The sequence below is a fragment of the Mastomys coucha genome, unplaced genomic scaffold (genome assembly GCF_008632895.1).
Source record: "Mastomys coucha isolate ucsf_1 unplaced genomic scaffold, UCSF_Mcou_1 pScaffold16, whole genome shotgun sequence".
Taxonomy (NCBI): Eukaryota; Metazoa; Chordata; class Mammalia; order Rodentia; family Muridae; genus Mastomys; species Mastomys coucha.
Window position 1 is genome coordinate 57,753,758 of NW_022196898.1, and position 14,639 is coordinate 57,768,396.

Genomic DNA, 14,639 nt, shown 5'->3' on the forward strand with positions numbered 1-14,639 from the left:
TTAACCCAAAAAAATTTTTAAAAAAATCTAAAACTTCTGTGGATAGTACTATCCTTTAAAAGCACCCTATCCCCCACAAGGATATCCATGTCCTAGTGTACTGTTACTTTTGTATTCAGCCATCCATGTGTTCCAAAAGAAAGAACAACAAGCTGGGTGAGGACAGGAATCTTGTTCTTGCTCTGTGTTAGAACTGCAGTGCCCAGCACTGTGGAGTACTGAAAACACTGTTAATAAATGAATTCATTCACTTTCCGAGGATAAACCAAGAACATCCTCTGATATCTTGTAGGGCTAATTACTTTTTAATGTGGCTATGCTTTTATTTTATTTCTTTTTATTTTTGTTTTTCGAGACAGGGTTTCTCTATGTAGCCCTGGTTGTCCTGGAACTCACTCTGTAGACCAGGCTGGCCTTGAACTCAGAAACCCGCCTGCCTCTGCCTCCCAAGTGCTGGGTTTAAAGGCATGTGCCACCACTGCCCGGCTATGCTTGTATTTTAAATTAGGCCTCAGAGGTGAAAGGTTAGCACATAACTGACAGCCTGTTTGTCTTCTAGGCAGCATCCTCCTGTAAGGTATTGCCCTAGAGAAGTCAGTTGCATTTGGGCAAGGACCCCAGCATGGTGAATGGATACTACTCTATGTTGTAGAAGACATGGTGCTGGCTAGCATTACATTCTCTGATATTTAAGTGTTTAAGTGAAAATTGTCAATGAAATAGTTTTTAATCTGGCAAGTTTCCAGTAAGATTCAACTGAGAATTGACATTCTTGAGGAAATCCGTGAAAAGACCTTTCAGGTCCTCCTTTAAAAACACTTGTCTTTGTGATTGTTGCTGTTGTTGTTGATGACAACAATGATGTATTAGTGTAACTTTAGTGTTTCATCTACTCCCTTCTGTTTTGTTTAAGTAGAACTTAATGGCTGTCATAGGGAGTTTGACCACTGTCAGAATGATGCCATTTCTTTCATGTACTAAATCTCCATGTATATGAGGATGGGTTGAGATCTTTTCTTTTAGCACAGGACAAAACAAAATTACAAGTGTAAGCAAAACTTAAAGAGAAAAATTCAGGGTGTTGTATATTTTTTATAATAACTTCTTGTAGGGAGCAAAGCAAGCCAAGATAAATGTTTGGTGGAAGTTCTAACTCTGGCTAAGACACACTGTCAGAACATCCCCTTAGGTAGAGATACTTGATTCTGTTCAGTTTAGGGAATTTCCAAGGTGGCCCAAATGTATAATGTTAAAAGTTGCCTGTGGTTATTTTGCTGTTAGTGCCTGAGGGTAATTGCATTGTGAATTCTCAGACTTTGGTGAACAGCCCTGTGATTGCACCAATAATCCTAGAGCAGACAGAGAGCAGACAAGCCTGTATCCACAACGAAGTGAGTTTCTTAAGTGAGAATGAAGAGTATGATTTGGCTCATTGTCAAAGAGAAACATTGACTATTTGCTTCTGGTTATTAGCAATGATGAAAGTGCTTTTCCTAATCTTTTAGTTAATGTTTGTTTTGTTTGTTTGGTTTGGTTTTGTATTTCAGAAGTCCTTGCTGTTTAGTCCAAAAGGGAGTTTTTTTTTTCTTTTTAATTTTTTTAGATTTTAGGGGGTTTTAGGTTGAATGAATTTCTAAAGACTAAACTACAGAGTAATTACGGATGCAAGGAAGCTGGTCAATGGAGATACATCATACAGGATGAGAGGTCTCTTAAGAAGATAATGATAGTTATTGTTGATAAACTAGATGCCACAATGAGTTGCCATGGGAACGTGTATGGTATGTTTTATCATGGTCAACTTTTTTCCAATTAATTAATTTATTTATTCACTTTATATCCCAATATCTTACCCCCTTCTCCTTCCAGTTGCCCCTCCCACAGCTTCTCCCTCCAAAGCCCCTTTTCTTCTCTGAGAAGAGGGAGCTCCCCTGACTGGGTATTATCCTATCCTGGCACATCAAGCCTCTGCAGGACTAGGTATATCCTCTTCCACTGAGGTCGGACAAGGCAGCAGAGTTAGGAGAATGGGATCCACAGACAGGCAACAGATTCAGGATCAACCCCCTGCTCTAGTTGTTGGAGGACATATATGAGGACCAAGCTATACCTTTGCTACATATGTGTGGGAGGCTTAGGTCCAGTCCAGGTATGCTTTTTAGTTAGTGGTTCAGTCTCTGGAAACCCCCAAAGGATTGTTCTGGTTAGTTTTAAAGAGAATTTGGAACCTGCCCAGCAAACTCTAAGGAGGAGAAAAGGATGGAATCTTTAAATTAATAGCAAATGCCTAATCCTGGAGTGAGCATCTGCAAATGTAATTTACTCTCTGTTCTTGATCTCATTTATGGAGTGTGATGCCTGCTGTGATAGTAGATTATGCTAAGTATTAAACTGATAGTAGACTGCTGATGTGACAGTTTAACCAATTCTTTCTTCCTTTTTAGTAAGATTTTTTGTCTTAATTACTGTGATTATGTTTATGGCAATATTACTGGACCTTATTCTCTCTTTCTCTCTTGTGTCTCTGTCTGTCTTTCTGTCTCTCTGTCTCTGTATCTCTCTGTTTCTCTGTCTCTGTCTCTCTGCCTCTGTCTCTGTCTCTGTCTCTGTCTCTGTCTCTCTCTCCCTCTCTTTCTCTCTTGTTAAAGCAAAGAATATAAAGGGACTTTTTGGGAAGTAGCCTTTCTTCCCACCAGTGTTGAATGCTGGCCCATCAGAAGCAAGGGGCAAAGTGACCATTTTTATTACATCAATCTACCCTCATTTTGTTCTTTTATCCTTTGATATCTCTGTAATTCTGTGGTTCTAACAATAGACAATGGTGAAATGGGACATATTAACCCATTAGAAAAAAATAGCCACAGATTATTCTGGGAATGGCAAAATATATAAATTCTGTTGTATCATTAGGTTACAATTTATTCCCATAGAAAAAGCATATTACTCAAAGAACCCATTATTTGCTGGTTAGTTTATGACTAAATTTATACTAGTTACAACACCCTTTTGAATATGACCATGGCCGAACTTTCTTCTGGCCAAGCTAACACACTTTTTATTTTAGGAAAAGGATGGCAACTAGATAGAATTAGTAAAAAGGAACAAATCACACCATAAAAGCCAAGTCTCTCATCACTATTTGTGCAACACAGAACACTTTTCTTTGTCAATCCATGTTCATCTGTGTATTATTTTCTACTTTAGATGTTATTATTTTACATGTGTTATGGCAGTCCAATCTATATAAATAGACCTGAGACAGTGTCCCTCTGGATCTGGCTTCTCATAGCTGTGTGTGTAGACTGGATGTTTTTATATAACGATCTCTACTGTATACTTAGTTAGTGAGCTGCCATCAAAGTTAATGTGTTTCCCTAAATATCTATGCCTGTTTTAATCACGTCTTCTTGAGAATGACTACCTTGGGCATGTTGACAATAAGAGAACTCTCATTATCATCAGGTGTCACCCAGACAGCTACAGTGAAGGTCACAGCTCTTCTATGGCCTTACTATTTAAGGTCAGATGAGTTATTTCAGGCTGAAAAACTATTCTTTCTTACCTTTAGCATAATTTTTTTAAGAATAGAATAAAATCAAAGTTGTTTAGGGAATCAACCAGATCAGTTCTTTCCCAAGCATTGATGATTCTCAATGAAAGCAGACTAAGTACAGATCTGAACCCAAACATGAAAGACCCATCATGCAACAAGACTGCATGTGGAGCAGTCTACATTCTACTGAGTCCTTCCTCAGATGCTGAGGCTCGGACATCCGTCATGTGTATGGGAGGTGTAGACTTCACTTTAGGTTAGTAGTGGCAATTTAATAGACTGGAAAATAAGCTCTCTCTGTACTCAAGGCATTTAGCATGTGGCAAGAAAGCCTGATGAGTGCTTCACCTTGGGATGCTGTGTTTTGGGGAAGGACAATAAAGTCTGTTCTTTGTGTTAGTGTGCTGCCTAACAACATTGGGTAGGAAAACTGTGCGGGAAAGATGTAGGAAAAAAGTCAGGAGTTCTGGAGCAATGAAGCAAAGGGAAGATGTAGCAACTTATCTTGGACCTCCACAGCCATAGCAGCTCAACTGGAGTGAAGGTCAAGTGATTTAACTCACTGCCTTCCATTGACTGGTTGATGAATACCTTGGCTGTCACTTTTCTCTGCTACATTTATAGCCACATATGCTTTGTCTCCTGCTCTAGCTGGGGAGTAAATGGTGGCAAAGGATTTTAAGATCTCTATAAGATCTTTGCTGGAATAATTTCATGTAGCCTTTTGAAAGTATCTGGGATATGAAGAAGCAAATGATAGTCACTGGTCCTCCAAATACAGAGTGCAGTGTTTCCATCTGGTCACCCCAGTCATCCATTAGAATATACACTCCACAACTGTAATAAGTAATACCTCATGCCCCTAAATGGTTAAGAGATGGCAATGTTTATATGTGATTTCTCTTCTAGGAGGGAGAACCTTCATGTATAAATGAAAAAGTGACTTTGAAGCCATACGTTTGTGAGCAGTATTGGAGCAATTAAGCCCCTATATAATTGAAGCTGCCCATTCTCTGAAATGAAATATTGAACTGAGGTCCTCCTTGCACATTGACAGAAATGCAAGACAGGGATGGATCTGTGTTTTTAATATTGTTGATGCTGTTGGCTTAGGCATGTTCCATTTGTTGGGTCTGTTTTGCAAGCCTAAATTTGAGCCCAGACACTTTCTCTATATAAATGTCTCAAGAATTGCAGTCCCACATCCATCACCTCTTTGCTTTTGAATTACAGAGATAACCTTAAGATAGGAGCCGTCTGCTGGGCAGTTTGATACATACACAGAAAGGGGGAGCCCCCTTAGTGATGAAATCAGCCTATGCCCAAGAGGAAAGTAATAGGCAGAAAGGGTAGAGCTGATGAAAAAATTGATTCTTTTCCAAAACGTGATATGTTTTTTATGAAGCAGGCATCAGCTGAAAAGGATTTTTTTTTTCAACTAAAAAAAGAGACTGACAGTAAGGGAAGGAAAGGTATGGGAGAGACCAGGAGATCAGTTTGCTTCTTATTCTCTCACCATCTCAGGTGAGGAGGAAGTCAAGAAGCATTCCTTCTGTCTTGAGCTGTTTACTTGAGTTGGGGAGTAGTAATCATTTTAATCCTAATAATGGACTCTAGTTTTCCTATTCTTGAAGCATGTGTAGCCTCCACAGGCCATTGCCTTTTCTGTTGTAAACCATGTGTTGTTTGTTTCCAGGTTTGCCGAAGATGCAGGTTATTAGGAACTACACCGGCACCCCGCCCCCAGCTCTTCATGAAGGACCACCATTGCATATCCAGGCAGGGGACACTGTTGAACTTCTGAGAGGAGATGCACACAGTGTGTTCTGGCAGGTACTATCCAGATGAGAACTATTTGGATCTAATGGATGATTGGCTACTGAATACAAAATGAAACTCTTGCTGTTAAAACCTGATTATGTGCTTCAGCTGCAGAGGCCATACATGGTATGGTGGGATTATTGTTTATTAAGCTTCTCCATGTTTACAAGGCCAAGTTGGCCATGAGTGCTGTAACGCTAAAGAAAAACAGTGTCAGGGCTGTGAGTCATAATTACCATTTTTATTAAAAATTCATACTTGGTTGGAACATTTTCCCAAACCTAGTCCCTGTGGGTATGATCTAGCATGCATGACTTTAATATATTAAGAATTCAATCCATGGAAAATACCTGACTTACTTGCCAGTGGCCATTTGGGGCCCTATTTGACTTTTTTTACAGCCACGGTACCTGGAAATCATCTAAGCGGCTCTCTAAGCATTATTGATAAAATATATGAAATGTAAGAAGTAATTGATTTTGTTGATATTTGTTAGTGATGAAATCCCATTTACTAATAAGCCTACCTCTGATTTAGACATTTTTGTTGTGATAAATGTGATACAGCATTAAGATTTTAAATAGCTGGCTACCAGGATGTTCATTCAGAGAATATGTGTTTTCTTATATGGGTATGTATTTACCAGTGAAGTTAAAGAATGTTTTAACTATTCATTGTACATTGAGGGTAATGGGGGGGAGGAGATTCAGGAGGAAGAATGGCAGGCAAGTAGATTTTGATCATGGTTAAAGGGAAAGGAAACAGAGAAGAGGCATAGGATGAAATAGCCCACCGTGCACATGAACATGCACATTTGTAACTTTTCACTATCAGAATGATCTTAGATCTAATACTGATCTCCACTGTAGTCTGATCATCACTTCAACTGCTCTAACCAGCGGCTTTCATGAAATCTCAACATGTTTCCCAAGGATTTTTCTCCTCTTATTGCTCATCCTTCCCAGAACAGAAAGTGAAAAATACCAAATTACGTGTGTTTACTCTGATATTCATCTACCTAGACATAAAATATCTTCCTTTGTATCCACAATGTCCCCCTTATTCAAGACTTCTTTCTCCTTGAATTTTCTGTCCTAAAATTTCTACGTCCTTCTCTACTGGCATCTAGGCTATAGCACATTTATTTGCACACACTCTGCATGTTTCAAAACATATAACTCAATCTTTGCCTAGTTTGTTCTGTCAGGCTCCCCCATTCCCTCCCATCTTTGTCTTTTACACTCAAGGTTAAGGTCATTCTGAAAGTAGTCTGGACTCAGTCTGGACTCAGTTGCTTCTGCTCTTATTCTAACCACAATCTAGAACCCTACAAAATCTATGCTTTATGTTTACCAATACTGCTGTGTAGAAAACAGAAGAGCAGCTTTGAGTATATGATAAACCATACATATTTTAAATGTATAATTTTTAACTTTTGACATGTACATCTCTCTTTCCTCTCTCTCTCTCTATCTCTCTCTCTCTCTCTCTCTCTCTCTCTCTCTGTGTATGTATGTATATATAGATCAGTATAGTTAAAGTAATAAACACATGCTCCAGTCTCAAGTGAAATTTATGTTCATTGATGATGTTCTTCCAGTTCCTACCCTAAGGTCACCATAGTTTTGCTTTCAGACTGTTGATAAGTTTGGACTTTTTAAAAATATAATGTATTTTATAATAATATATGTTTTCTTTTTGAATGGAGTTTTAGTATACTAAGTGTGTGTGTGGGGGGTATGTACACATGTTCATATGTAGATTGTTGAGCTACTTCATGCTAATGGAGGTCACAGAAAAACAACACGCCTGTTCTGTCACATTGTACCGTAGTCCCTTGAGACAAGGTCTTTTGCTGAACCTAGAGCTAGACTGGTAGCCAGTGAGTCACATCAGTCAACTTGTCTCCAGCTCCCACAGTGCTGGGGTCACAGGTATGCAGGAACTTGTCTGCTTGCTACTTGGGTTCTGAGGATTTGAGATGAGATCCTCATGCACATGCAACCACGCGCTCTTACCCACTGAATCACCTCTCCAACCTGTGAGGAACATTTTCTACATTGAATATCCTGTAACTATTCTTAATTTCTGCTATCCTTGCAGTTTTCTTCACCATATCCCATCATAGGTTTTATATAAACAACTGTGTTTGCTCCATCCTTTCCCATCTGGATATCTTGAAGTGATTTCTCTTACCTTGCAGCAATGGGTGTAACATCTGTCCAGTGACAAGAGAGTGAGTTGTTGCTCTATTGCTGATCTGAGGGAAACACACTGAGTTCTTTACTACTGAGTATAATGTTACCCAGGAAGTAGAACAGTTTCTTCCAAGTACAAACTAAATTCCTCTATGAGTGAAAAGCTGCCCGCTCATATCTGACTCTTCTTTAGTGAGCTAAGGGAGTTGGTCTCTTTCTAAGAATTTGTGCATTTTATCTGTGGTTAAATTTAATTGCCTGATGATCATAATATGAATTGTTGATGTAGTATCTGCAGAGTGACTCTGTCTCCTGTTCCTATCCCCATTCTGTCCTCCTTGGGCTCTCTCCTAGTTAATTCTCACTAGGTGACTATGAAATCTTCTAGTCCTAACACAGAAGTAGGTCATGGTTTCTTTGCTTCTCCCTCTCCTTTTTCCTTACGTCATTGATTTCTGCTCCAGACATTATTCTTAACTTCTTCTCCTTATTTTGGGCTTAATTATTAGTTTGAAAGTTTTGTTTGTTTTTAGGCTCTTAAGGTAACACATATGTTTATTGATTTGTTTATTTCACTTTGTTTCATTTTTCTAACACATGTATATAGCACAGCAAGTTCTAAACACTATTTTGGTTGCCTTCTTAGACTCTGATATACTCTGAGTTTACTTTCTGTCAGCTCGGAATACCTTCTAATTGCTCTGTTATGGCTTCTTCTGGGAAGATAGGAAATATACTATCTGGCTTTCAAGTATTAGGGAATTTTACAAATGTTCTTAATCTCTTTGACTAAAAAACATTGATTTTCCCCATTGGTATCTAAAACCATAAAAATTATACAGATGAGCGACAACTTGTCATCTTTCTATTTATGTCTGTATTACATAATCTTAGAGTCATGTTGGACAGGTATCTTTGGTATGTTATTAATTTCTAATTTAATTTCTCTTCACAAGAGAATATAGATTATGTGACTTTAACATTTTAAATTAGTTAAGAATTGTCTGATGGCCCAGAAAATGATCTTTACAAATGTTCTATATGAACTTAGAAAGGATGTTTATTCTGTTTATATGCAGTAGAATAGCCTACAATTGTCATTTAGTTCAAAATAATTAATAATATTGCTTAAATGTTACATACCCTTATTGACTGGTGACATAATCACCCAATCTATCCACCCTCCTAGACTCAAGTCTTACACTTTTGTACATTCTATCCTTCCTCCTACTTTTTCCTCTCTAACTCTTGCTCATCAGTTCTTCATTTAGCTTCTAAATTACCCTCAATGTATTTTTTCTTCTCCATCTCCATTGTAAAGTTTCTGCTCAATTCATGACGCTTGCCCTCCCTTTTGTGCCATGTGACATCTGGGATTATCTTTAATTGCTATCCTTACTGGTAGAATTTGCCTACCACAGCCATCTTGCATACCCCTATGGAATTCAGATATGATTGCGTAATCTATTAATGTCTTTCAGTGTTCTCCTTCTGGCCAAACGGTGTTCACATTTCTGCTTCCTAGCAAAGGCGTCTATGAACCACAGACTCAGGCTCTGCAACCTTGATGCTTGGCTGACTTCTTAGCTTACCATGCTCCCATTTAACCACGTGACCCTCATCATCCTTGCGGTGATTACCTTTAATTGTCAACTCAACACAACATAGAATCACCTGGGAAGAGGGTCTCCATGAGGGATTGTTTAGATTGAGTTGGCCTGTGGGCATGTCTCTAGGGGGGATTGCCTTGAATGAGTTAATTTATAAATGAGAGCCCAGCCCTGTACCCTGGTCATGAGGTTTTTGAATTGTCTAAGAATGAAGAAATCAAGTTGTTCAGTATAAGCAAATAGGGGAGCAAGCATACATTCGTTTCTCACTGCTCTTTGTTGTAGATAAGATATGACTAGCTCTTTGAAGTCCCTACTCTGACTTTCCTACAATAATATAGTATAACCTCCAATTATAAACTGAAATTGCTTTTTATGGGACATTATAGCAGCAACACAAAGGCAACTAGAACAATCTCCATGAGCTTCTACCTGCTACTTTATGTCATTCTATTAAAAACCCTGTCGGCGATAGTTTCATTATCCTATTTTAAATACACTACCTTACTTCAACCCCTCTTATCAGGCAGAAGTTGGCATTTAAAAAAATATTTATAACAGTGACAATAAAAATCACAATCAAATCAAATTTACTATACAGTTGTTTTTTGGATACAAAGTAGACCTATAAGCACATCTTATATATAGTAACACATGTATTAATAGTGAAAATTCTGAGAAAAAACCCAATTGCTATTGTAATTTTTATTTTACACATAAGCAGTCAAAGCTACTGAGAAGTTGAGTAGCTGACCTGAAGTTGCATAGTTACTGGGCAGAACTGGGAATCAAACCTAGAAATTCTTGATCCCAAGTTTAAGCTTTTAACTTTCATACTGTGCTGTGTCTTCTGAGATCCTCTCACCACTGACTAAGCCCATGCTACCCTAACAAGCTTGATGACGTTTATGGTTAGAGCTACGTGCTTCTTTGTGCTGATTGAAATGCATGTTCTTCAGTATCATGAAGTCTCTGACAGTATGGCAGTCTATTTTCAATAGACGATTTGTAGGCGCTCAGAATATTCTAGGTTAGTGATGGCTCTTCTGCCACGTTTGATATTAACATGCTATTGAACAGCTGAGGGCATGCAGTGGTTAGAATCCCAGGGTGGACACTTGGGACCGACCCTGTCAGGAACTTTGTGGAGGCTGTGGACTAGGGATACCTGCTCGGGAACTTTTTAAACTTCTGTTCACCATAGTGGTGGTCTCAGGGTCAGACTTTGTATGCTGCAGCTGCCTACTGGAAATGCAAAGGCAGAAGCTGTCAGAGCTTAAGCTTTATACCTGGAGCTGGTGCAGTTACTCCTGATGCTTTGCATTGCTTTAAGCTCAGAGCTCTGTAGCCCAGGCTGGTCTCGAACTCGTGATCCTTCTGCCTCTGCCTCCTTCAGCAAATCCTACCGGCGTGCACCACCACAACTGGCTGGAGCTCTGAGAAAGTTCACTAGACAACACCCAGGTAACAGGGGCTGCAGACAGAAAACACTTTGGGATTTGTCTGAGCAGTGCTAAGAATAAACTTACTTTATAAGCCGCCCTTGAGGATTCTAAAAGCCAGTTAATTTCTCATTCGAGAGATATCAATAGAAAATAGTGAAGCTAAACACAAAATATTGGAGCTATTGAGGCATGTAAGTGGTACCCGAACAGTGGTATGTTTGAGACCATAGCGGAGACCATGGGGATGGCTCAGCAGGACTCCTAGAAGCCTGAACAGTATGTGCCCACCAGCATTTAACTCTGTTGAAGAGAGAACTGTAGATTTAATGTTTTCCTAACCAAGCATTCTGTTTCCTATTTTTCTGATACCTTAGATACATAAAAATTACACCTTTATTAACTTTTATTTGCTATATTTTTGCAGAACAGTAGGTTTGAGTGAGACGTTCAGTATTTTTCATAATATTTACAGACTTTTATTTCTTTATTTATTTTGTTCCCTATAGCACACCATGTCAAAAGTATGACAGTTCAGGCTTTGTTCCCGTTAGGCTCATACTTACGCATCTTACTATCTTGTACAGCCTTCTGTTTTTTTTTTTCCTAGGCAAAAAGAAAATTGCTATTAATTCTAATTTTCTCTTTAGCTGTCTAGATGTGTGAAGATTTTCTGGTGTGGTGCCAAAAAGGCATTGGAAATACTCAAAGAGCATCCCAAGATAAATGAGCAGAAGCACTGGATGACAAAACGTGTCTGTGACATTTTCTTAGTGGAGTGCCGATCTAATGGTTAGGAAGATGAGTGGCTAATGCTTAGAATAGAGAAGAACAGTTAGCACACTTATTTCAGAGAGCAATTATACATTGAGTGCTAGCTCGGAATTCACTGCTCAGACACCTTCCTGCCCCAGTATGAACTCTCATTGGTTTGACATTAGATCTCTTGTTTTTAGAGGAATCTTTCATGCTTGCTGCCAACTAGTAATGGGTTTACATTGTCAGGCATATGTTAAAAATTCACCTAGAGTTTCTGGCTTAGACATACCATATGCCAGCATTGTCTTAGGAGTACCTCTAAATCATTTAAAGGATATTTAGCTGGAGTTACGGCAAGGAACAGAAGCAGAGTGAGAAGTCTTGGAGTGAAGTCATTTACTTGTAGCCAAACAGCTGTATGGCTTGGATAAGGTCTTTTAATTACTATGTAGTTTAATTCTAGGTATCACATGAGGTGGGCAGACAAGAGGAGTATTCATAAAACTGGTTAAAATCACTGGCTGGAACTTTATAATACCAACCTACAGCCCTATTCCCAAAGATCAGGATAGAGAGGGCCTGTTTGCATTAAGCTCCACATAAATATTATGTGAGCCACTGAGTACATGATCAACTTGGTAAGATTCCATAGTAATTATGGCCTGATCTCCAGCTCATTATGTGCTCGTTGGTTGAAAACCAATCTATTATACATTGCCAAAAACCCAAGGTGTTCCAATGAACTCAATTATTTTGGCTATTATAGATAGTACATAAGGGGAGTATTTTCAAATTATCAGCATATAATAAAATCATGCTGGCCCCCAAACCTCAGACTGAAAATGACATATTTGTTTTCTGTATTTTAAAACATGATTAAAGATGTTGCAAACTCCTCAAGTAGGTTGTCATGATGAAATAAATTTGTGTTTTACAGACTGGACATATGGATGGTTCATAGTAGAAAACTGGCCAGTTTAATTTCATGTTTTATTAAAAAACCAAGCCAGTAAAGTCTTTCCTCCTTGTTGGTTCTCATATATAAAGATTTGGGCTGTTTTAAAGTTCTCTATGTGTACATATGTTTACAGGGTCTCCATTTACATACTTTGTTCATTTTTCTGCTCAAAGGAAACATATAGTTAGTAGTTTGCACCCTTCACCCTGTGAGTTCCTCTAAGGGATTACATTTTAAAATTGTTTCAAGAATATAGTTTCAAACTCCTCTTCTGGTATCTTATCCCATCTCATTTGAGATTCTGCATACTTAGCACTGGAGACGCAAGTTGCGTGTTTTTTATTTCCTGTGCTAGAATTTAGGAAATCCAAGTTCCATTTGCTGAGTTTTATTGGCTTTCATCTACCAGTGTGATGGCCGAAAAACAGAGAAGTCTAAAGGCTCCAGTTTAATTACACAAAAAGTGGGAGTGACAGTGGTCGCTGTAAAATAAATCAGTACTATTGCATTGTTGTAACTAAACAGTACCCAACCATCTAGACAGACCCATTAGTCCATCCAAATACATAAAAAATGCCTACAGTAGTTCCCACTGTGTTTCATATTGGAAGGACCAGAAACAACCCCTCCAGTTTCTAATCCTCATGATCTGAATAGTCAGGATAGAGAATGCATTGTTTTGAGTTTTTTGCTAAGAGGTTTTTGTAAATTCTATTTTGAAAAACACTCACAGAGTTTAGCTTGTAGATTAAAGTCTGAAGTACTTATCACAAATGAATTTGCATTTGAATTTTTAAAAGGACTTTTGTACTCATTAAGAGCTTTGGCCTATTTGTACATTTTCAAGAATTTTTGCCTTCTCAACTGCTTTCTCTTTCAAGTGAGTCACTTCACTCATTAATGCAGAAAGTCAGATCTTATTGTAGACTGTCATGTTTTCAACACACACCATGCCCAGAGCATACAAATCACCCTCCAGGATGTATCGGGACTCTGTCTTTGAATAGATATTAGTCTCCTGTGCATGTTATTATCACAACAGTAATTTCTATTGAAGTAAGTGGGCCCTCCGCATTTTCATTATAACGTCTTTCAAACAATGAATTGTCAATTGAGCTGTGAAAATGCACGCTGTTCTGTCTTCCATTCTAAGGGATTCATTTTGGCAGTGCCTTCTTTCTTTCTTTGTCTTTTCTTTTTTCTTGAAAGCTATATAAAATTGTCTACAAATGAAATGCATAGCAAGTAGGAAACCGGCCACTTCGGGTTACATTTCCTGGTGCAGGTGTAAGGCCTGGTTGCTGTCTACCAACATGCAGAACGTTTCTGTTCACACCATCTGACTGGGGACAACCTGTTGCTTTTAAGTAATGTGATATGTAAAGACAAGAGACTCATTCATGGTGGAGTGGTATTTTCATCTGACTGATGTTTTCCCAGAAATTATACAGATTATACTTATCAGAAATCAGAGGAAGCTAGAGGGAGGTAGGAATGAGGGGGTGCAGGAGAAAGAAGGGAAGAGAGGCCACGGAGGGAGGAGAAAGAGAGGACAGAAGGAAATGTACCATCTCTGATTTCTTCTGCAATAGAGTACTCCCGTGTGTTTTCTTCTTAGACTAAAAGCTCTTGAACAAGGAGGAACCTCTGTCCTAAATCATGGGGTTTTATTTGCTCCATTGTCATTTATGAATACCCAAATATGCCACTGGGGGAATTTTGTGAGATAATTGGAACCAAAAAGCAATTATAAGTACAGAATTGCAATCAGTGCCAAAAATATGTATTTTTATCCACGATGAAAATTAAATAACAGAAAATAGTCGTGATACTTCACAGCTGCAAACCATGCAACTATGTGATCCTTATTTTAAGGAGTAAACGTGTTTTTACTCAAGTTCTGATTGGTCACATTGAGAGCTGGGGGGTTTGTCCTTGCTGTTGTCTTAAAGTTTATTGTCTCCTCTTTTATCAGGTGCTATCTGCCAAATTAAAATCAAGGTCTCTTCTGTGCTTTCAGTCTCAAGGTTGTATGTTAGGCACACTTGGCAATCCTATTGTCTTCCTTTCTTGAGAAATTCAGTTTAAATTTCTAATGCCTAGGAAAATGAATTTCGAAGGGCAGTTGTTTTGGTAGAAAATTGAGAGGTAAAAGTCATTGGTTTATGTATGTTCCGAGAAAAGTTTTTGTTGGTTTTATGTTTTACTTTTTTTTATTTGCAGTGTGCCTCAATGGGAATTACACACACACACACACACAGAGAGAGAGAGAGAGAGAGAGAGAGAGAGAGAGAGAGA

The 14,639-nt window shown here is 38.5% G+C and overlaps 1 protein-coding gene across 2 annotated transcripts in view; it reads left to right on the top strand.

Annotated features, from left to right (window-relative positions):
• The window catches only part of Vav3 (vav guanine nucleotide exchange factor 3), a 343,048-nt gene that overhangs the window by 277,873 nt on the left and 50,536 nt on the right, over nt 1-14,639 (top strand). For both annotated transcript variants that reach the window (XM_031375228.1, XM_031375229.1), the window contains one exon: nt 5,250-5,386. In XM_031375228.1, coding sequence (XP_031231088.1) covers nt 5,250-5,386 — 137 coding nt within the window. The remainder of the gene's footprint in view (nt 1-5,249; nt 5,387-14,639) is intronic.